The sequence below is a fragment of the Anopheles ziemanni genome, chromosome 2 (genome assembly GCF_943734765.1).
Source record: "Anopheles ziemanni chromosome 2, idAnoZiCoDA_A2_x.2, whole genome shotgun sequence".
Lineage (NCBI taxonomy): Eukaryota > Metazoa > Arthropoda > Insecta > Diptera > Culicidae > Anopheles > Anopheles ziemanni.
Window position 1 is genome coordinate 37968711 of NC_080705.1, and position 22341 is coordinate 37991051.

General features: G+C 41.7%; 5 protein-coding genes across 6 annotated transcripts; 3 read left to right on the top strand and 2 right to left on the bottom strand.

Annotated features, from left to right (window-relative positions):
* Positions 1–83: 83 nt before the first annotated feature.
* LOC131280975 (nonsense-mediated mRNA decay factor SMG8) lies at positions 84–3804 on the top strand. Its single transcript, XM_058310227.1, has 5 exons — positions 84–238; positions 316–454; positions 527–1405; positions 1526–1627; positions 1689–3804. Exons 1-5 carry the CDS (start codon positions 189–191, stop codon positions 3474–3476), a joined length of 2958 nt encoding a protein of 985 aa, XP_058166210.1. The 5' UTR covers positions 84–188; the 3' UTR covers positions 3477–3804.
* A 215-nt stretch (positions 3805–4019) lies between these two features.
* On the top strand, positions 4020–5591 carry LOC131280978 (uncharacterized). Its single transcript, XM_058310229.1, has 4 exons — positions 4020–4159; positions 4255–4398; positions 4477–4615; positions 4682–5591. The coding sequence occupies exons 1-4, from the start codon at positions 4066–4068 to the stop codon at positions 5589–5591; spliced, it is 1287 nt and encodes a 428-aa protein (XP_058166212.1). The 5' UTR covers positions 4020–4065.
* A 124-nt stretch (positions 5592–5715) lies between these two features.
* Positions 5716–6244, bottom strand: LOC131281738 (uncharacterized). Its single transcript, XM_058311085.1, has 2 exons — positions 5938–6244; positions 5716–5867 (listed from the first exon to the last, which is right to left on the bottom strand). Exons 1-2 carry the CDS (start codon positions 6178–6180, stop codon positions 5748–5750), a joined length of 363 nt encoding a protein of 120 aa, XP_058167068.1. The 5' UTR covers positions 6181–6244; the 3' UTR covers positions 5716–5747.
* A 335-nt stretch (positions 6245–6579) lies between these two features.
* LOC131294987 (replication termination factor 2) lies at positions 6580–7788 on the top strand. Of its 2 annotated transcripts, XM_058323046.1 has the most exons (4): positions 6580–6721; positions 6794–7165; positions 7231–7435; positions 7499–7788. In XM_058323046.1, exons 1-4 carry the CDS (start codon positions 6653–6655, stop codon positions 7717–7719), a joined length of 867 nt encoding a protein of 288 aa, XP_058179029.1. In that variant the 5' UTR covers positions 6580–6652; the 3' UTR covers positions 7720–7788. The 2 variants fall into 2 exon arrangements, with proteins under 2 accessions (XP_058179029.1, XP_058179028.1); XM_058323045.1 differs by having other exon boundaries at positions 7231–7788.
* Positions 7789–10115: 2327 nt separating this feature from the next.
* On the bottom strand, positions 10116–14366 carry LOC131293524 (germ cell nuclear acidic protein-like). The gene is made up of 6 exons (XM_058321599.1): positions 13992–14366; positions 13780–13931; positions 12387–12663; positions 11965–12116; positions 10572–10848; positions 10116–10301 (listed from the first exon to the last, which is right to left on the bottom strand). Exons 1-6 carry the CDS (start codon positions 14364–14366, stop codon positions 10116–10118), a joined length of 1419 nt encoding a protein of 472 aa, XP_058177582.1.
* Between the last annotated feature and the right edge of the window lie 7975 nt (positions 14367–22341).

The window sequence follows — 22341 nt, forward strand, 5'->3', positions numbered from 1 at the left end:
GGCAAAGTGTCAGCTCTATTTTCGTGGAACCATGCAGACGCGTTTCAGATAGCCGGAGCAGATGTTTGCCGTTTTGACACATGTTTGTTTACAACCAGGCCGTGAAATCGTGGTTGTTCGGTTCCCTCTAGAAAGTAGCAACCGTGTAGATTTCATGCATATTGGTAGAAATTGTGTAACGCAAGAAAATGAAACCCTTCGAAAGTTTTGTGTTCCCGACGATCCCCTCGGAGCTACGGTAAGCAAATAAACCTTTTTCATACGCACCATAACTGCATGGAGATTAATGTTGCCTTTGTACCTCTACATTTGCAGCGAAAGGTTTCTTGATGACGAGAAGCAGATGGTTGTGGTGGGAGTCCTGGGCAAATCCTTCGAGCCCCACTGCAGTAAGCTGTTAAACTTCGACCTACTACACACTCATCCGGGCTTGGGCGATGAAACGGGTACCGATGTAAAGTTGCAACGTGTCGCCAGAGGCACACACCGTACGAGCTGTATTGTAAATCGAACCGTTTATTTTTAGGGAAGAGTTAAATTTTTCTTCCGCCCCGAAGGAAACACCCTGTTCCTGCACTTCGATGCTACGTTCGACAACTTTGTCCTGATGCAGCTGGCCGAACAAATGCTCTCCAAGCAACCCGATGGCAATCCGGCGCATTTCATCGAATTCAATAGCGCGATTCGAACGCGTTTCGCGCGGGTGCTGCTATTAGCCCTGCAAGTTTGTCACATTTTGGTGCTGGTAGAACCGTCGGTTTCATTCGACATGTCCTATCTTTCCATCTTCAAGTCGTTGAAAATCATTCGCGAGAAGTACGTGCTCAAGTTTCTACCGAAGCTATTGCGAAACGCGGACGTTGGAGCGTTCATGGGGAAAGAGTGTCGCCTTTGCAGTCCGCGGTTGATATTTATGTTCAACTTGCCGGAAAGCAGCGAGACGCACACACCGGACGACCTGGAATTGCTAGAAACGAAGGTGGAAGATTACATCAACAAAATCTTTCGTAACGAATTCATCATCACAAACAACAGCGCCATGTCGCTGTTTTCGGTGTCAAAAAACAAACAGTTTGTGTTCTACAACGACCTAAAGTCACATCGGCAGGACCCACTGGGAGAGTCCATAGAGCTGTTGTCGTCCTACCTAAGCAAACAGCAAAAGACCAGCACTGGTACACTACCCGAACAAGATGAGCAGTCAATCCTGGACAGCGTAAGGCCGTACGATTTTTTTGGATATCCTTTGAAGTACCATTTCAACATGGATGTTGATGTGTTTGACGACGACGACGATGAACGGAGCATTCTTGGTTTGATCAACGATCACGTGGTTGATGGACTAGAAACCGGTTTTGATGAAACAAGTGTTTGCGGAAGGCAGAAATCGAAAGTCCATTTTGCAGTAAGTATAAATACACACACTTTGTTCTATGCTTTGTAGTTTTGTGCAACCCGTAAAGTAATTTTCATCTGGCCGTTCAAACCAAAACCTAATAAAAAAGTAATTTGCATCGTCTTCCAGCTTCCTTCCACATTTGCCTGGTTCGAGATGTTCAAATATATGTACGAACTATTCATTGTCAATCCCAACGCGCCATATTACGATGCCTACGATCCTGATTATGTAAGTCATTTGTTTGAGTTCCTACACAAAACGTAGTAAAACATAAAAATCTTGTTTACAGAAAGCCTTCCTTGAGAATTTCCACGATATCGTCGATATTGACGAACAGTTTTTTGGCGAGATATGTGAGCACGGTCTCGAACTGGCCATGATGAACTACAAAGAGATGCTTCCACCACATTATAGCTTTTCATTTCACGAAACCAAGTATCAAGCGGCGCAAAATCTCCTCATGGATTATGCACGTGGACCTGAACTGAAGCCAAGCATAGAGAAGCTGAAAGAGTACTGTGACTCCATCTGGCAAAGTGGCAAGCAGCAGTGTGAATATCCGAGCTTGCGGGGCAATCCGTGTGTGCTCGGCAAACATAAGCCAATCGATGCGTCCGAGCATTCGAGTGGAGTTATCTACGTGTCCGCTTGTAACTGCGGCCGCACGCAAGGCCATCGGGAAGATCCGTATACCATACGGCAGGCGAACTATGAGTTCTATCAAATCATCGCCAAAAGCTGCAGCAACTGCAATCGACTGGAGCGCGTTCAGTTTCCCATCTTCGAGCCGTCGGTTAGCGATTTTCGTGCAGCGGAATTTATAAACAAAAATTTCTCCAACCTCATGTCGTTCGATAGTACGGGCCGAACGGCATCCGACGTGGCACCAAACTTTCGTACCGCACACGAAAATTCCCTTTTCCTATCGGGCAGCCAAAAGAGCCAGAATACCTCGGAAAGCTTAAGCTTTAACATTGGCTCCGAAGTTGAAGAGGACGAGTTAGATGGCAATGTAGCAAAAAAAATTGGTGATCGTCGGAATCGCCAAACGGTGGCGGAACAAAATGACCAGGAGCAATTTAACACAAATCGAGATGATTTCGGCGAAGACGATGAAGAGGTTGATGAGTATAACGGTGACGATGAACAAATTTTGAACATCAACGCCCGGATGAAGGAAATTGTTATTAAGGTCGGTGGATCAAGTAAGGCGACGGGTTCGCAATCCAATGATGCCACATTACCTACCGCATTGAGCCGCCAGCCATCGACAACCGAGTACTTGCCTGGAATGCTCCATGCGGCCAGTCCCGCCGGATTACTGCCCCGTTTTCCTTCCTGGTCACTGGTATGCTTGGGCTCGAGTTCTATCTACACACACAACACTGGTTTGCCCGAGCATGTACAAAGTGGGTTCCTCTCGGGATCCAATTTCCTACTGCCTTGGGACGTGAGTGTACGTTTAGAGCATGCCCAATGCTGGGCGGCGTCGTATGAGAAAATTCGTAACCGTAAAAAGGGAAACCAACATTCTTCGAAAGGTTTCGAACAAAACAATACATTCACGTTGAAAATATTCATCGGCGTCGAGTACGAGTGTCTGCGCGGCCATCGGTTCATAATGAACGGACCGGATAGTATCCTTCGCAGTGCTACCGAAATTGCCAGGGATAGTGGCAGCAAGGTAGTGTTTAACGATATGCCCATCTACTACCCATGCCCATGTCGGAACACAATTAACAATACGGCGCAGTTGATGCGAGTTCATATTATCACACCGAAAGCACCAGTGAACGTTATCATCGATCCGAAGGTGAAGATTTTCCAAAACAACATGCAAAACTGCATAACGTTCACGTCCGGGATGGCAGCACCGATCAAGCTTCCGCAAAGCTCGTACTGGATACTACGGTTGCCTTTCGTATACGAAGGTGATAGTGGCCCACTTGCGGCCCCGACCAACGTTAATCCATCCAGTGCCATCATGCATGGTGCGTTGATGGCGGGAATGTATGGCATCAGGGAAAATGAGCTTAACGAAGAGACGGCCGGTGGATTATTAAATCCTTCGGGTTAATATGTCAGGAGATCGTATTGGCTGTTTAGACCGGCTAATGTACCAGTAGTTCATCATTTTACCTCTTTTTTACCAACGTTTAATCGCGCTTGCTTTCGTAGCTCCATCTGTTATTATTTTTTGATGAATTGTTTAACCGGATTTTTAATTAATAAAAATTTAATTAATTTTTGGAAGAAATAAGTACATTTGGATTGTCGTCGTAACGGCTTTTTGTAAACATTATTTCAACAAACTTTCATTCTTTGTTGAGGGGCAGTTGACCAAGAATTAATCGAACATCCGATAATGCATTCTTATAAATAAGTACCAAAATAAAATCGATAGTAATACAATCCAATCGATAATTTCTACGATCAAATTGTTTTAATCTCGTAGGTATGTTTTTTTTTCATTCGGCACTTATTCTTTTCTCAGATTCGTTTTGGTAAAGCGGAAAGTAAAATAAAAACATTGATAAGCCCGCGTTTGTAGAATGGCAAGATTGTTTACGTAGCGCAAAACTCGATCGTAGTACCGATCAATCGCTCGAGTGGTGCAAAAGTGAAATCACCGCTTATTGACGATCATTACTACAGCAGTTTTAAATATGTGGACAAATTCCTCCAGTAGAGCTCTAAATACGATCACGTTCGTTATATTGTTCTGTTCTCTGTTACCGTTTTTTGTCATCAGTTATGCAAGTAAATGATACGTGGCTTACATTGAAATCAATTCACCAAACAAGTTACTTTTGAAGACCACTATCGGATTCTTGATGTTCTCTGCGTCATTCCAGCCGTTGCCATTTCCCGGCAACTGTGGATGATTATCCTGTTCAGACGGTATCCTTGGCTTAAGCAGACCAATATCCACGGGATCAAAAGTTTTGTCGATCGTTCCCGGAAACCAGAAGTGCTATGTGTTTTGATGGAAATGGAAGGTTTGTGTGCTTGAGATTTAGTTTTATTTATTTTCCTGACTCGGTCCTTTTGCGTTTCTTCCCTGCATTCCCAACCAGGTGAACTGGATATGGTGAAGCTCAAGGCAGAATTTTTACATCACATTGGTGACTGCAGTAGTGCTCATATGCGACTATGCTTGCCGAAGTTTATTTTACCATTTGTTTCATGTTGGAACAAATATTCGTGGCTCAAGGGGTAAGCATATTTGAAAATTTGCATCCGCGTTTTTTTTTTTAACGGTTCCTTTACTTTTTCCACTAGAACCAGCAGTGCCGATGAGCATATAATCCTTACCCCAGCTATTCAGCGGGGGCGTCCAGTGCAGGAATTGATGTGTTTAATAAACAACACGAGTGCAACCTGCACATCAAGCGAGGAGGAGCCTTTGATAACGAAATCGAAACCGGCTCTGCCATGGCAAATCGTATGCATTCCTGTTATCGGTGGTTCTAACGAGAGAAATGAAAAGTGTATCATCTCCAACTATCTACTCTATACAATCGACGTGGAGCTGCTCAGCGAGGCAGAAAAGCGTAACTTGAACTACATTCCTTCCAATGGATACCTGGAGCGCTCAAGACCGTTGTTTGATAATTTACTTGATAAACCGTACTATATTCCAAGGCTCTGGAATTATATTTTTTCTTCGATACAGCAGCGTTGGAACGAGTTCGTGTACCAACATGATCCGCTAGAATCGCCTGATTACGACCATAGGAAATATTCCGGCATTGGGCAGCTACTTTCGGCGGTGTTTATTTCGATCGTTTATGTTTGTGGAGATTTTTGCTCTTCATTTCGAACCCTTAAGGAGAATCCTCTGGATAAGATTGACTACCTACAACGGTTAATCGAGCGCGAGATAGACAAACGGAACCTTACCATACGCACGATCTGGGCCACCTTTTTGTTGTCAATCGAACCGATAAATTTGCTAAAGGAATGCACATTCCTGTTGTGGAAAATCGTTGCCACGTTCACCTTGATGGTTCCCTGGTACACTTTAAGGGAAACAGAGGCGATAATACTTTACTTTTCCAAGGGAACAGTGAACAATGATTCGATCTTTGGATTTTTCGTCGAATGCATCCCTATTTGCTATGGCGTTTTAATGGAATGTTGGCGAATGATTAGATTACTAGTCGAAGTTACGTTACAACTAAATGAATAGTGTCTTCGAATAATTGTACAAAAAAAAACCATACATGAATTATACAATCTGCAAACAATGGAAAACGATAATCACTACACGTGAACTATGATGACTAGATGGACAAATTAAAAATAATGTTGTTTTTACTTATCAAATTAGAGTACTTTATTCGTTTTACATGGGTGGGCCAGTGTAAAAGGGTTCCTTGCAGACGGATAAGAATGTGCACAGCATATTATGCCCATCGACGTCAAAATCTTCCAGTGTCTGGCCAGTTTCGAAGTAAGTTACGATCTAGAAGTAGACATGAGCTTTGTTTGAGCACAAATTTGTGTTGCTTTAGATTCGATGAAGCAATACATACCTGTTTGGCACGCACAGTATCATTGGGAGCGGCGACGCCAATTATTTCTACCCAACCTTTGACGGTGCCATTCAACGGTTCCGACAGCATCACTTGTACATTAACTCCGTCCGTCGATTTGCCACTGAACGATTTACAGCCACTTTCAGCACGGTCTACTTTAACATGAATGCTTACTGGTTGGCCTACATTTCTTTTGAGAAGAGCAGCATTTACAATTGCTCGGCGTTCGAAAGATTGCATTTTATTCGTGATTTTCTGATTAACTTTGGGAGATGTTGGGTGCACAATTTACAAGTCTAAACAAGTGACAACATGAAAAGCGCGCTTGCCGGTGGAAACTGTTGACATGCGGCTAGCCTATCTGATACAACAAATCGATTTTACACCGTTTTCATTTATAAGCTTATATTTATTTTATTGGTAAGTATGTTTAAATTAAACAATAATTCTTTTATTATTTTACAAGATACTTCGTTAAATACATTTAATTTAAATTATTTTATTTTTGCCTTCTGAAATCGTCAAGATTGTTTGCTAGCTGATGGGTTGTCGGATCAAGTTTGCTGTCAAAATTTGTTTGGAAAATAAGGTAAACAATCGTAAATTGTTTTCGTCCATGAGTTTGGAAGCTAGGAACGAAGATCTTTACATTAGCAAGCATATTTCGTTGAGGTTCCTGTGTGAATTTGAAGGCTAATTACAATTTACGAAAATGGGATGTGATGGTGGAACTATTCCTCGTCGTGATGAGCTTGTGCGGCTGAAGAAAAAACCAGAAAAGGTAAGGTAACACATAGGCTCCACTATTCACTGAGCTAGCCTTGATTGTTCATCTATTTTATATTACTAACAGAAAGACAAGGATTCAGAAAGGCAGTTTCGTTGGAAACATTGTGCGCTTACCCAATTACGCCTGCAGTTACCAATCGTGATTTGCGCTTTGGGTAGACTGTACTCCAAGCAAAACGTAATCGAAGCTCTATTGGATAAAGAGAAAATGCCCGAGTCGTGCGCACACATCAAATCGCTCAAGGATATTAAGAATCTTAATTTGACACCAAATCCAGCGTACGACGAGTCGAAAGACGACAAAAGCTCGCCCTTCATTTGCGGTTTGATTGGCCTGGAAATGAGTGGGCAGTTTAGATTCGTTGCACTATGGTCTTGCGGATGTGTGTTTTCAGAAAGATCGCTCAAAGAAATTAAAGGAAAAACGTGCCCCCTCGTGAGTATTAGGCTAGCACCCACACATCGTTATGAAATGTATATTTAATTCTATTGTTTTTTTAGTGCCAAACTCCATTCACCGATGAAGATATAATCGTCTTGAACGGAACAGAGGATGATATTGATCAGATGCGCGTCAAAATGGAAGCACGTAATGCACGTTTGAAACTGGAGAAAAAATCAAAGGCCGAAAAAAAATCGAAGTCAAAAGAAGTTGCTCCGCCCGCAACGGTAACATCCGCCGAAGCATCTGGTTCAGCTGAAGCAAGCAGCTCCGGACTGATGGATAAAAAGCTGGTGGTCCCAACTGCACCAAAAACAAACGGGGAAGGAAGCAGTAAATCTAGCTTGAAGCCAGCTGTTCCGAACAAAAGGGCTCTGATTAGCGACAAGATTGGAGAAGATCCCGTCTTCAAGAAGTCAAAGGATGATTACAGCGTTGCGAAGGATCCTAAAGCATCTGACGTGTACAAGTCACTATTCACTTCGCATGAAAGTGAAAAAGACCAGAAACGCGCACATTGGGTGACGTACAATCCGTTCTATAATTAAGCAGTTCTATACTTTCGCGTATACTTAAAATAGCGTATTCAATAATTAAACAAAGAACAGACTAATAAAATTACTGTGGGCCTTACAAGCTTGAACCTGTGAATAAAACAGCTCATTTCGACCACCAAGGGCCCAGCGGATGTAGGAATTGAATATCTCAAATACGTTAGATATATTGTAATGGACGCAAAGCAACAGTTTACTTACCTGTCGCTGCAATCTAGCTTTAAATACTTTATATCAGCCATGTCTGAGGTGCTACTTGTCAAACGCAGTCAAACAAAAAAGTCGAGGAAAAGAAATAAAAGTTATAAACTAAACCAAACTCAAAATTATTTTGCTGTTCCTTTATTACAATTAAATTGTTTACGGGTAACAAAAACATCTTCTGTGCAGCAATTTAAATGTTTATTTAATTTGAATATTTTTAAACACATCAACTCATTTACATTTAAATTTACATTGTTTACATTTACATGGTTACATTACAAAATGATTACATTTTTATCAAACAATTGATCAATACAATAATAAATCTAACTACATCTAACTACAAAAAAATAAAATAAGTAATCCTGCCAAACACCGATCCATGGCAGGCGGCGTCACCCTTCTTTGATTGTTTTTCCTTTGGAGCGTCGATTTCGGAATCCTTTTTGTCCTCCAGATAATCGTCATCTTCGTAAAACATTTCTGCATCTTCTTCTTCGATGTCCCCTAGCGAAGGTTGCCAGCCCTGGAAATGAGTGAAAACATCTTTTAATACATGTAAGATTTTATTTTTTCTCTTACTTACCAATACATCTTTTTTTACCCTCGGGTAGCAAACGCCCACATCTGTAACGTTGTCGTCCAGATTCATCAGAACGTCGTCGTCCGGAACGTCGTCGTCATCCAGAACGTCGACGTCCGGAACGTCGACATTCGGAACGTCGGCGTCCGGGACATCGGCGTCCGGGACATCGTCGTCCGGGACATCGGCGTCCGGGACATCGGCGTCCAGAACGTCGACGTCCGGAACGTCGACTTCCGGAACGTCGGCGTCCGGGACATCGGCGTCCGGGACATCGGCGTCCGGGACATCGGCGTCCGGGACATCGGCGTCCGGGACATCGGCGTCCGGGACATCGGCGTCCGGGACATCTTCGTTCGGGACATCTTCGTTCGGGACATCTTCGTTCGGGACATCTTCGTTCGGGACATCGGCGTCCGGGACATCCTCATCCCGCATTTCGTCAACTGAATCGAATTCTTCATTTACTTCTATTGAGCTCCACAAAACGAATTCTTCCTCTTCCGGCTCCTTTTTGGACCTAAAACAACAAAAGAAATCGATCATACCCATTGTGTTAGTTTTGAGCATCCGTACTCAATCGTTACAAATGCTCAAATAATGAAATGTGTATGCTGCGATTGATTTATAGGCTGTTTCGAAGGTAGTAAATTGCATTTCATAGTCTACTAGATGCAATCGGTTTTATTTAAAATTTTAGCAATTTCTTTTTAGATCTCAGTTGGTTGAGATTTAAAATTTTAGATCTTAGTGCACACTTATCTGATGTGTATATTTACTACGTGTAAGGTTTTATGTTTTATCCTACTTACCCAAATTTGTTCTTTTTTCCTTGTCCTGTGGCTATTGAATTTGTTGCCTTTGACTCGGCTTGTTGGTGAATTGTTGCCGGTAAGTAAATATTCACCTAGAACAGAATTTACGAAGACCTCGTTGGGAAAATACTAAAAACTGTCAACAACAATACAATAGGCATCGAGTCCCGAAGCAGCAGTGAAAACATTTGAATGAATTTCATGAATTTGACAGAATTGGTGAAAAAAAGCATAAATGTTTCTCCATCGGATATAAGAGTAAATGAGAGTAAAGAAAACCACACAAATTATCATTCAAGAATCTATTCGGATATTGAACAAGACGCTACTCTAGCGATGTTCATTTAATGTTCCGATCAGTTGAATATATTTAAATCATGAATTCATGTTTTCTCTGATTTCGGCCATGAACATTTTGAAACAATATTCTAAAAGAAATCGGAAAAAATCGAACTTCCGGAAAGAATGAAACTTCCGGTCTAAGGATTGTTGCAGCGCTGTGTAGACCTGCAGTCAAACAAAAAAGTCGAGGAAAAGAAATAAAAGTTATAAACTAAACCAAACTCAAAATTATTTTGCTGTTCCTTTATTACAATTAAATTGTTTACGGGTAACAAAAACATCTTCTGTGCAGCGATTTAAATGTTTATTTAATTTGAATATTTTTAAACACATCAACTCATTTACATTTACATTTACATTGTTTACATTTACATGGTTACATTACAAAATGATTACATTTTTATCAAACAATTGATCAATACAATAATAAATCTAACTACATCTAACTACAAAAAAATAAAATAAGTAATCCTGCCAAACACCGATCCATGGCATGCGGCGTCACCCTTCTTTGATTGTTTTTCCTTTGGAGCGGCGATTTCGGAATCCTTTTTGTCCTCCAGATAATCGTCATCTTCGTAAAACATTTCTGCCTCTTCTTCTTCGATGTCCCCTAGCGAAGGTTGCCAGCCCTGGAAATGAGTGAAAACATCTTTTAATACATGTAAGATTTTATTTTTTCTCTTACTTACCAATACATCTTTTTTTACCCTCGGGTAGCAAACGCCCACATCTGTAACGTTGTCGTCGAGATTCATCAGAACGTCGTCGTCCGGAACGTCGTCGTCATCCAGAACGTCGTCATCCAGAACGTCGACGTCCGGAACATCGATATTCGGAACGTCGGCGTCCGGGACATCGGCGTCCGGGACATCGGCGTCCGGGACATCGGCGTCCGGGACATCGGCGTCCAGAACGTCGACGTCCGGAACGTCGACTTCCGGAACGTCGGCGTCCGGGACATCGGCGTCCGGGACATCTTCGTTCGAGACATCTTCGTTCGGGACATCTTCGTTCGGGACATCTTCGTCCGGGACATCTTCGTTCGGGACATCTTCGTTCGGGACATCGGCGTCCGGGACATCCTCATCCCGCATTTCGTCAACTGAATCGAATTCTTCATTTACTTCTATTGAGCTCCACAAAACGAATTCTTCCTCTTCCGGCTCCTTTTTGGACCTAAAACAACAAAAGAAATCGATCATACCCATTGTGTTAGTTTTGAGCATCCGTACTCAATCGTTACAAATGCTCAAATAATGAAATGTGTATGCTGCGATTGATTTATAGGTTGTTTCGAAGGTAGTAAATTGCATTTCATAGTCTACTAGATGCAATCGGTTTTATTTAAAATTTTAGCAATTTCTTTTTAGATCTCAGTTGGTTGAGATTTAAAATTTTAGATCTTAGTGCACACTTATCTGATGTGTATATTTACTACGTGTAAGGTTTTATGTTTTATCCTACTTACCCAAATTTGTTCTTTTTTCCTTGTCCTGTGGCTATTGAATTTGTTGCCTTTGACTCGGCTTGTTGGTGAATTGTTGCCGGTAAGTAAATATTCACCTAGAACAGAATTTACGAAGACCTCGTTGGGAAAATACTAAAAACTGTCAACAACAATACAATAGGCATCGAGTCCCGAAGCAGCAGTGAAAACATTTGAATGAATTTCATGAATTGACAGAATTGGTGAAAAAAAGCATAAATGTTTCTCCATCGGATATAAGAGTAAATGAGAGTAAAGAAAACCACACAAATTATCATTCAAGAATCTATTCGGATATTGAACAAGACGCTACTCTAGCGATGTTCATTTAATGTTCCGATCAGTTGAATATATTTAAATCATGAATTCATGTTTTCTCTGATTTCGGCCATGAACATTTTGAAACAATATTCTAAAAGAAATCGGAAAGAATCGAACTTCCGGAAAGAATGAAACTTCCGGTCTAAGGATTGTTGCAGCGCTGTGTAGACCTGCAGTCAAACAAAAAAGTCGAGGAAAAGAAATAAAAGTTATAAACTAAACCAAACTCAAAATTATTTTGCTGTTCCTTTATTACAATTAAATTGTTTACGGGTAACAAAAACATCTTCTGTGCAGCGATTTAAATGTTTATTTAATTTGAATATTTTTAAACACATCAACTCATTTACATTTACATTTACATTGTTTACATTTACATGGTTACATTACAAAATGATTACATTTTTATCAAACAATTGATCAATACAATAATAAATCTAACTACATCTAACTACAAAAAAATAAAATAAGTAATCCTGCCAAACACCGATCCATGGCATGCGGCGTCACCCTTCTTTGATTGTTTTTCCTTTGGAGCGGCGATTTCAGAATCCTTTTTGTCCTCCAGATAATCGTCATCTTCGTAAAACATTTCTGCCTCTTCTTCTTCGATGTCCCCTAGCGAAGGTTGCCAGCCCTGGAAATGAGTGAAAACATCTTTTAATACATGTAAGATTTTATTTTTTCTCTTACTTACCAATACATCTTTTTTTACCCTCGGGTAGCAAACGCCCACATCTGTAACGTTGTCGTCGAGATTCATCAGAACGTCGTCGTCCGGAACGTCGTCGTCATCCAGAACGTCGTCATCCAGAACGTCGACGTCCGGAACATCGATATTCGGAACGTCGGCGTCCGGGACATCGGCGTCCGGGACATCGGCGTCCGGGACATCGGCGTCCGGGACATCGGCGTCCAGAACGTCGACGTCCGGAACGTCGACTTCCGGAACGTCGGCGTCCGGGACATCGGCGTCCGGGACATCTTCGTTCGAGACATCTTCGTTCGGGACATCTTCGTTCGGGACATCTTCGTCCGGGACATCTTCGTTCGGGACATCTTCGTTCGGGACATCGGCGTCCGGGACATCCTCATCCCGCATTTCGTCAACTGAATCGAATTCTTCATTTACTTCTATTGAGCTCCACAAAACGAATTCTTCCTCTTCCGGCTCCTTTTTGGACCTAAAACAACAAAAGAAATCGATCATACCCATTGTGTTAGTTTTGAGCATCCGTACTCAATCGTTACAAATGCTCAAATAATGAAATGTGTATGCTGCGATTGATTTATAGGTTGTTTCGAAGGTAGTAAATTGCATTTCATAGTCTACTAGATGCAATCGGTTTTATTTAAAATTTTAGCAATTTCTTTTTAGATCTCAGTTGGTTGAGATTTAAAATTTTAGATCTTAGTGCACACTTATCTGATGTGTATATTTACTACGTGTAAGGTTTTATGTTTTATCCTACTTACCCAAATTTGTTCTTTTTTCCTTGTCCTGTGGCTATTGAATTTGTTGCCTTTGACTCGGCTTGTTGGTGAATTGTTGCCGGTAAGTAAATATTCACCTAGAACAGAATTTACGAAGACCTCGTTGGGAAAATACTAAAAACTGTCAACAACAATACAATAGGCATCGAGTCCCGAAGCAGCAGTGAAAACATTTGAATGAATTTCATGAATTGACAGAATTGGTGAAAAAAAGCATAAATGTTTCTCCATCGGATATAAGAGTAAATGAGAGTAAAGAAAACCACACAAATTATCATTCAAGAATCTATTCGGATATTGAACAAGACGCTACTCTAGCGATGTTCATTTAATGTTCCGATCAGTTGAATATATTTAAATCATGAATTCATGTTTTCTCTGATTTCGGCCATGAACATTTTGAAACAATATTCTAAAAGAAATCGGAAAGAATCGAACTTCCGGAAAGAATGAAACTTCCGGTCTAAGGATTGTTGCAGCGCTGTGTAGACCTGCAGTCAAACAAAAAAGTCGAGGAAAAGAAATAAAAGTTATAAACTAAACCAAACTCAAAATTATTTTGCTGTTCCTTTATTACAATTAAATTGTTTACGGGTAACAAAAACATCTTCTGTGCAGCGATTTAAATGTTTATTTAATTTGAATATTTTTAAACACATCAACTCATTTACATTTACATTTACATTGTTTACATTTACATGGTTACATTACAAAATGATTACATTTTTATCAAACAATTGATCAATACAATAATAAATCTAACTACATCTAACTACAAAAAAATAAAATAAGTAATCCTGCCAAACACCGATCCATGGCATGCGGCGTCACCCTTCTTTGATTGTTTTTCCTTTGGAGCGGCGATTTCGGAATCCTTTTTGTCCTCCAGATAATCGTCATCTTCGTAAAACATTTCTGCCTCTTCTTCTTCGATGTCCCCTAGCGAAGGTTGCCAGCCCTGGAAATGAGTGAAAACATCTTTTAATACATGTAAGATTTTATTTTTTCTCTTACTTACCAATACATCTTTTTTTACCCTCGGGTAGCAAACGCCCACATCTGTAACGTTGTCGTCGAGATTCATCAGAACGTCGTCGTCCGGAACGTCGTCGTCATCCAGAACGTCGTCATCCAGAACGTCGACGTCCGGAACATCGATATTCGGAACGTCGGCGTCCGGGACATCGGCGTCCGGGACATCGGCGTCCAGAACGTCGACGTCCGGAACGTCGACTTCCGGAACGTCGGCGTCCGGGACATCGGCGTCCGGGACATCTTCGTTCGAGACATCTTCGTTCGGGACATCTTCGTTCGGGACATCTTCGTCCGGGACATCTTCGTTCGGGACATCTTCGTTCGGGACATCGGCGTCCGGGACATCCTCATCCCGCATTTCGTCAACTGAATCGAATTCTTCATTTACTTCTATTGAGCTCCACAAAACGAATTCTTCCTCTTCCGGCTCCTTTTTGGACCTAAAACAACAAAAGAAATCGATCATACCCATTGTGTTAGTTTTGAGCATCCGTACTCAATCGTTACAAATGCTCAAATAATGAAATGTGTATGCTGCGATTGATTTATAGGTTGTTTCGAAGGTAGTAAATTGCATTTCATAGTCTACTAGATGCAATCGGTTTTATTTAAAATTTTAGCAATTTCTTTTTAGATCTCAGTTGGTTGAGTTGCTAACTATTCCGGGTACCGGGAAAAAACAAACTATCCTATCACCATGTTCATGATTAAATTCTACCCGAAATAGATGGATCCTCTTTGCCGTAAAAGTTTACCAGTTACTGCCGCATGCTACCCGCAAAGTCCTTCATACATACACGCTCCTCATAGTCGTACTGTGTTTTTCAACTGCTATCGCTGGCATGTAAGTATGGCACTGAAATAATTAAGGATTAGCTCACTGTTCTAATTGCACTGTTCTTCAATACATTGTTTTTACTTACATGCTCGCCTAGATGATCTTTCAAATCATCTATTTGATGAATCTACGGGCCCGAAAATGCTCGCCGGAGGCTGCCGCATGTCATCATTCTTTAGATGTTAACTGCCATTGCTGCCAGGCCTGTAAGTATGAAAAAAATGCACATCAGCCTAATGTTCCGATTGTTCATCCTTTTCATTTATGGGGTTACATGTACAATTCGGTGGAAAGAATCAAAAATTATTTACAAATTTGTTATTTCAGCAGAAAATACCAATCAAGGTATCTGTATCTAAATCCCATTCAAATGTTTATTTCTTAAAATAAGAATCGAGGTAGAATATTTGTTGAATCAAGTTGTTTGCCTTGAAAAGACCTTTCATTTGAGGTGTCTGTTGCTGAAATTGACCTAGGCACTAAAAAGTTATTAGCAATTTGGCTGTTTCAGTAATTATTTCAAGCTGCAACCAAGTTTTTGAAGCTTTTTGGCACGCTGCAGCTTTATTCTAGTGGTGGGTAAACCAAATCCCCAAATCCGAATCCCAATCCAAGAAACAATCGGAACAGTCCAAGCAGTGGATAGTGTTCCTTTGGAACTGTGGTCTTTGTGTACAAAATTTTGAAAGGCCGGGTACCAACGTATTTGGGGGAAAGGATAGTAGTTAGGACTCACACTCGTAATGCCGGTGAGCCAAGACTTCCTGGCTATCTGTCTGGAAACGCCCGAAATTCGTTGTTTTTAGGAGGACAATGGTACAACAGGATGCCAAGAGAGATTAAACAAGCGTGAAATCTTAGGGAGTTCAAACGCCTATGCGCCGTATACGTGAAGCGGGTAGTCTGACGCTGTGCTTGCAATGTATTTAGTAAATGTTGTAGTTTTTGAGCCCGTAGTATTGCATTTGTCAACATGGTCTTCGATTATGATGATGATGAGTAAAAAAATGAACAGGAACATTTTATTTTTATTATCTTATTTAACTTTATAGAATGAATGAGTCTACATAGTTTTGAGACACGGAAAGTGGTGCCTCGTTAACCTTGAGAGACTTACCTTTCGAGGTGATTGCTCGGGACCGTTGTATGGAAGGAAAGAGATCAGGTCCCTTAAGTAGTACTGGTGGGTTTCACCACGCTATCAATCATTGATAGCTGTTAACCAAAACTGTGGCGGTGTTAACCAAAACTGTGCGAAAATACCTGCCCTACTCCGGAAAGTGGTCTCCTTTTGCTAGTTGGGAAATCCAAGATGTACCTCCTTGTGGAATCGATTGGACCGTTTTATGAATGGAGCGGAGTTTGATACGATTGTTCTGGTGAGTAATGCCCCAATGCCCCCTCTCGTTTGGTGATTTATATTTAATTTCGTAAGATACTTTCGTCCCTCTTAAACCTATGTAGGGGTAAGCGGTGGGACTCATCATCATAAACCATCATCATCAGCATCATCATCATCATCATGTAAACAAATCAATGTCGGTCTGGAAATTGTTTATCCTAATCTGAATCCCCAGAATCCGATTCAGAATTCGGTAAAAATGGTCTTGTCTTGATGAAATGGGTTTGGTTGGGTAGAACAACTCGGACAATGGACATTCTACTGTATTTATTTGTAAAAAATAGGTTCCAGGAATTTTTCTAGAGCCAAACTTCCAAATCGCGCAAAAAACTCAATCTATGTCCAATAAACCATTCTACCCAGCGTTCGATTTGAGTAAACTCAATTACATTGTCAATTACATTGTCTCTAGATCGACTAGTAATGTGACTAATTCGACTCAAATCATTGTGAGTCGATTCAAATACTTTAGGACCTAGTAGTCAGAATCGAATCAAATCTGATTCGAATCCTATCGAATCAAATCTTTAGAATCTGTCAGATGGGATTCAAATCTTTAGAATCTGTCAGATGGGATTCGAATCTTTGGAATCCGTCTAGGGATCGAATCTTCAAATCTTCCGAATCCCGATTCTGCCAACACTAGCAGCCGTCAAGTCAGTAGGATTTCTGTCATCGCCGCGTACGCCAGAAAAAAGGTTTTGTGTGTGTGGAAAGCTGGAAGATTCGCGATCCGAAGTGTTTTATGACGGCGAACACAACTGATACTTTATCCTGAAACTGCAGTGAATCATCTGCGTTAAATCATACACCACTGTCGGTTGCAACTTCCATCGGTAAGAGAAAACAACTATTCCCATCTTTACCGGCACTTGCGGTGCGATAGAACTAGGATTGTTGAACTATTGAATTGGATGCGCAAACGCAACGCGGGGTGGGACGGGTAGGACATTGCCCCTTTGCATCGGTTTTTTGTTTTGACGGCCCGGCAGCCTTTTCGCGGCGAAGCCCACCCAAAAGTGTAGCCAAACCGTTGTAATCAACAGAATTAAAACTCAACTAACCCGCAAAGTGCAGGAACCGAGATATTCAGGCTACCAACGTTCGGTTTCGGATGAGCAATCTCAACAGCACAAAGCTAACTGGTACTCCGTGACTCACACGAGAAGGGAATATACGCCCGATTCGTCATTGCTCGGAGGTGAATTAAACAGCCTCGAAAGGCTCTGGAAGAAGGGTGTGTCGAAAAGTTGAACGGTGCCAAAGAAAAGGGCAAAATTCGTCAATTTATGAAATTGAAAGGTTCACTAAGCACCCGCATATCGCACCATTTTATCATATCGCACCGCGTATACCTGTATTTTTCTTTGGGTAATATCAGAGAATACATAACTGTTAACATCACCAGGGTGTGCTATGTTATCTATTGATTGGAGTAGAATTCAATGAATTGATTGCCAGCAGGTTTGCCAGTGTAGACAAACTGCTGGCCCAAAATAGAATCCGTTTCGTGATGCTACAGCTTTTACTGTTTAAAAAAAAAGATCGCACACGGCACGGAATCTCTCTACGTTAAGAGCGACGTGCTTTCGCTGATGACGATCAGGTTATTTCTGTGGTATTGAGTCATCTAAATGATCGTAGTTCAACCATCAAGCCTAAGTTGTAATAGAGCTATACCCAACCGTTTCGCAATTTTTCCTGGATCCGACACCGAACCGCAATGTCCGCTTGCAAGGTTTCAGTGAAACACGACACGCTATCGGTACGTGGACTATCCGGGACCATCATAACGCTCACCAAAAAGCGCGCGACATTCGTGCGACACAAGATAAGACTAAAGGTGTTATCCCCCGTATTTACGAAGGCATGACATTGATCGTTGGCCCCCTTTCTTTATATGTACATGTGCCGTGGTCCGAGGGCCGTTGCAATTATTGTCCTTAAATGGCCATCAGCAGCGTCGTCTCGGGCAGCGGTCCCCGTGGCTGGGGAAGTTTTGTGATTTAAATGACACTTTCGTTAACTTATGCTTCCCAGATGGTTTTGGTGTGAACAACAGAAATTAAAGGGATGAAAACACCATCAAAAAAGGTGGAAGTAAAAAGAAATATTGTTTTAAAATCACTCTATCTCCCCGGCACGGATGTTGAGCCTCGTAATCTTTAATTCATCAGCAAACGTTTCGGAAGCAACACTGTGTGTGGTTGGCTGGCTAACATTTCTTGGTTTCTTGCAGTTCCGGCCGATGGGTTCGAGTTTGTTCCATCCGGTGAAAAAAGCCGGGGGTTCGTATCGGTTCTGACTGAATAACGATATCAGCTTTCATTCTTTTCCTCTCTTTTACGATTCTCCGGTTCTTATGGACGCATGTTACTTTTGGCCCAGTGTTTTGAACGGGTTGATCCTAAACGCAGCTGGCATAAAACCAGGGGCTGCACGATGACCGAACACCGAAGGTTGTGTGTACATTATGTTGCACAAATGCCATAGTTCATACAAGATCGTTTTTTGTTATTATTTGATTGTTTGGTTGTTTATATAAAAATGCTTATCGGGTTTTCAAAATATCTCTTGTTCAACTATGCTTGACCTTATTTTGAAAATGTGTATGCAATATAGATGCTCACAAGCAGACAAGTCAAGACAATTCATCAATACAGTTCGATTGTGGATTTAAGCTCATTATCAGAAGGTATTTATTATTATATTGCGCTTAAAATATGCTTACGGTCCGTTAGCAAAAAGACGCCCGTGAATAAAAGATTTCTTCCGTATGTCAATGACCTATAAACGTTTCACTTTTAGGGTACTCTCTAGCCGGATGTGGCGCCCAAACTGCTCCGGCTGGCAGCTCAACACTTTCCCTTCCGTTCTGCGCGGCTTCTCCCGGTAGCCTCGGTTGTGGGATCATGTTTTAAAATGGTCCATTTGAGGGGAACAAATGCTGCTCGCAGATCATACGGCGTCTGCGCCATTTTTTTCTGCTCCACGAGAGAATAAATGGCAATCGCGATAACACTTGTGTTGTCTCCCCGTCACGTTAGGGCTCTCGGGTGTGGGTATGTTTGCTTTCTTGCTTCTAATTCCATTCCGTCCAGGATATATATATGTTGACGGTAATGGTAAGCTAGTTTACACTGCAGCTGTAAACATCCCTGACCAAGAATAGCTGATGGAAACTAAATGTTGCGCATGGTAGGGTATATTTTGGGAAGGTTTTCCCCCCGGGAAAACCACACACCTAGTTTTGAAATTGACTCGCCGAATATTGAAACCACCTTGCGTCACGAGGCATGAATGAATGAATTGCCTGGAAAAGAAAAAAAAAATAAGTAGAACTTGCTGATTCGGTACAGTTCTTCGTACGGTTGATGAGTTGAGCGGGAAACGCACGGGCCGCAGTCGGTATGCGAGGCACACAAAATCACAATGAAAATCTTTGGAAAATGCTCTCGCGAAACCAAACTCCACTGCAGTAGCACGTGGGGCGTAATAATTCGTGTCCCAGAGAGAGAGAGAGAAAGAGGGTGAAGGATCCGATCCGTGGTACTCTGTACGATGCTACGATAGCATCGTTCAGCCCGAGCACGACTGAACTCCCGGAAAAGTTACGCCAGCGAGCCAACGACATCAGCATCTCCAGCATGCGTTCGGTCCATGGCGCGACTATCTGGTAGGTTCGCTCGGTACGCAGATTCCGACCAGAGTTGCCGTCTGGCATGTCTTCCAGTCGAGCCTGGTGTTTCGGATCGATCGGTTGCGCCGCTGCTCCTCGGTTTTTTTCCCAGCACGGTCCCTTCACGGCGGGAGTTTCCTGGTGGTGCAATCGTTGCCTAACGTGTGTGTGCGTGTGTGCGTATGGGAATAGATTTTCCACCGAGGGATTTTATCTTTGCACGACATTTATTTCCTCCGGCTCTCATGGGGCCTTTGTCACTCCCTGGTATTGAGTTTTACTGTGCCTGCTCGTCGAACATTTGGTGATTTTTAATTCCACCACCAACCGTGGGGTGTTGTTCCGCCACACCCGGTTTCGTCCGTACATGGAGGTGTTTATGTGTGTGTGTGTGTGCGTATCGCGTTTGGGTTGTACCTTTCTTGGTCGCGAAATTTGATGCTGTTGCGCTGCATCACGTACGTTATCAATTATGCAGTCGCCGTTGGAGGAGGATAAGAGAACAAGGCATTGTACTACCAACAACAACCGGTCGTTATTCGTGGATGAAAGATCCTTCACCCGGACGGAAGATCCTTGCCATGTGCTCGGTTCGATCGAATAACAGAGGGATATTGACCGAGCCAGGAGAGTGGAGTCGTTCTGAAATCGTTCCGTTGTAAAAAGGATTCTGCGAGTGTTTTATTATTCAAGCGAATGCTATCAAAGTGGATGAATTGCTCACTCCTGCTTGTGGCGGTTTGGATGAATGTGGCAAATCTAAGCAAAGCTCTTATACTAAGGAGAAATGTGTTCTAAATTTTAAAACAGAAAACTAACTACTCAATTATTGCAACACTCATCACTGAATCTCATTTCTTATTTATTTGATTTGTTATTCATTTTATGCTAACTACTTCATTATAAAAAATATGATACAACGAAATATCAAAAACTTGCTCCCATCTTGCAAATGGATATTAATCCCATAGAGTACATAATTTTCGTATCGTATGTCAACAAGAAGAATGAATAAAGAAATGACCAATTATTGATTCTTAGCACATCAAATATTGACATAGTTTAGCAATTTTTTTTTTTGTTTCCTTTGTACAGGTGATTAATATCCTTTTATGAAGAAAACCGTCCCTCCGCAACAGTTTGTTTGAGCTCAATTTAATGTTGTCCAATTTCTCTTCATTTGCATAATCGACGGTCCCTTCGGAAGGTGGTTGAGGTAGCAACATTTTGAACCGTTACATGGATGTTTGAACTCTGAACATTCCACACGAAGTGTTACTTCAGAGAGAGAAGGAAATTTAAAACGAAGCTATTTGATGAAGCCAGCAGGAAGGTGCTGTTTTCGAAGAAACGATGAATATTTGTATTCAAATAAAAAAAAGATCTTTTTTAATAAGTACTGGGTAGCGTAAACTGATAGCAGCGTAAACATACTCATAAAATATTGACTGATGTGATTAGGCTTGATGTAATATTTCATTTTCTTCGCCGCCCGCCCGCAATGGAAAGCAACAATTGTAACAGGATCCTTGCGCTTGCCCTTCTCGCTCGCGTTGGCGTTTGGTTTTTCTTCGGCAAACACTTTTCCAATTCACCGTTCACCACGGGGCGGCTGCTTACACTGCCTTCTCGATGGTCTGACCTAGTTATGCTTGTTTACCGTAGAGGTTAGTTTGCTAAACGATGTTTCACCCTTTATTAGACCCCCAACCAACTACACCCACGTCCCATTTACCCCTTTTGCTTTTGCTGAGAGATTATTTCATCCCTTGCTAAATCTCCGTGCGGTTAGCGAAGGCGAAGAAGAGAGGTGACTAGTGGGTACGTTAAGGAAAACCACTGATCCAAAGGAGACCGAGGATGGACGATTACATGATGCTTTATATAAATCCCTACACGTGAAAACCGCACCTCACACACGAAGGCGATGCCCTCGAAATGGGGAGAGTGTTTTCGAGAAGAAATGTATTTTTAAACCCCTTTTCCGGAGAACAAACAAATACCGGTTTGGGGACGATCAACAAAGTGGTGGGGTTGTGTGTTCTTGGTTTTTGAAATATTTTTTTTTTGTCGATCAACTGTTCTTCTTGATGCCTCGGCGAAATGCGATTGAATTGGTTTTATATTTGCGACATTCATCTGAAGAAACCCCTACAAGCAGTGTGAACATTTCTCTATCGAACATATGGAATCAATCGTTTATAAGTTTGTGGAAAATCAGGAAACGAAGTGATGGGCTTGCAAATGTCAGCTTTGCGGTATATATCAGAAATTTAAAATTGTCCTTCTTCCGTAGTCCATAAGTTTGAGAGTTTAATCCTGTTAACCTGTAAAGTGTGTCAGTGTTTGCCGGTGGTGTGTAAACCGGAAAGCAACGCCCAGAAGCAACTTTAGACTAAACACTTGGTGTCAGC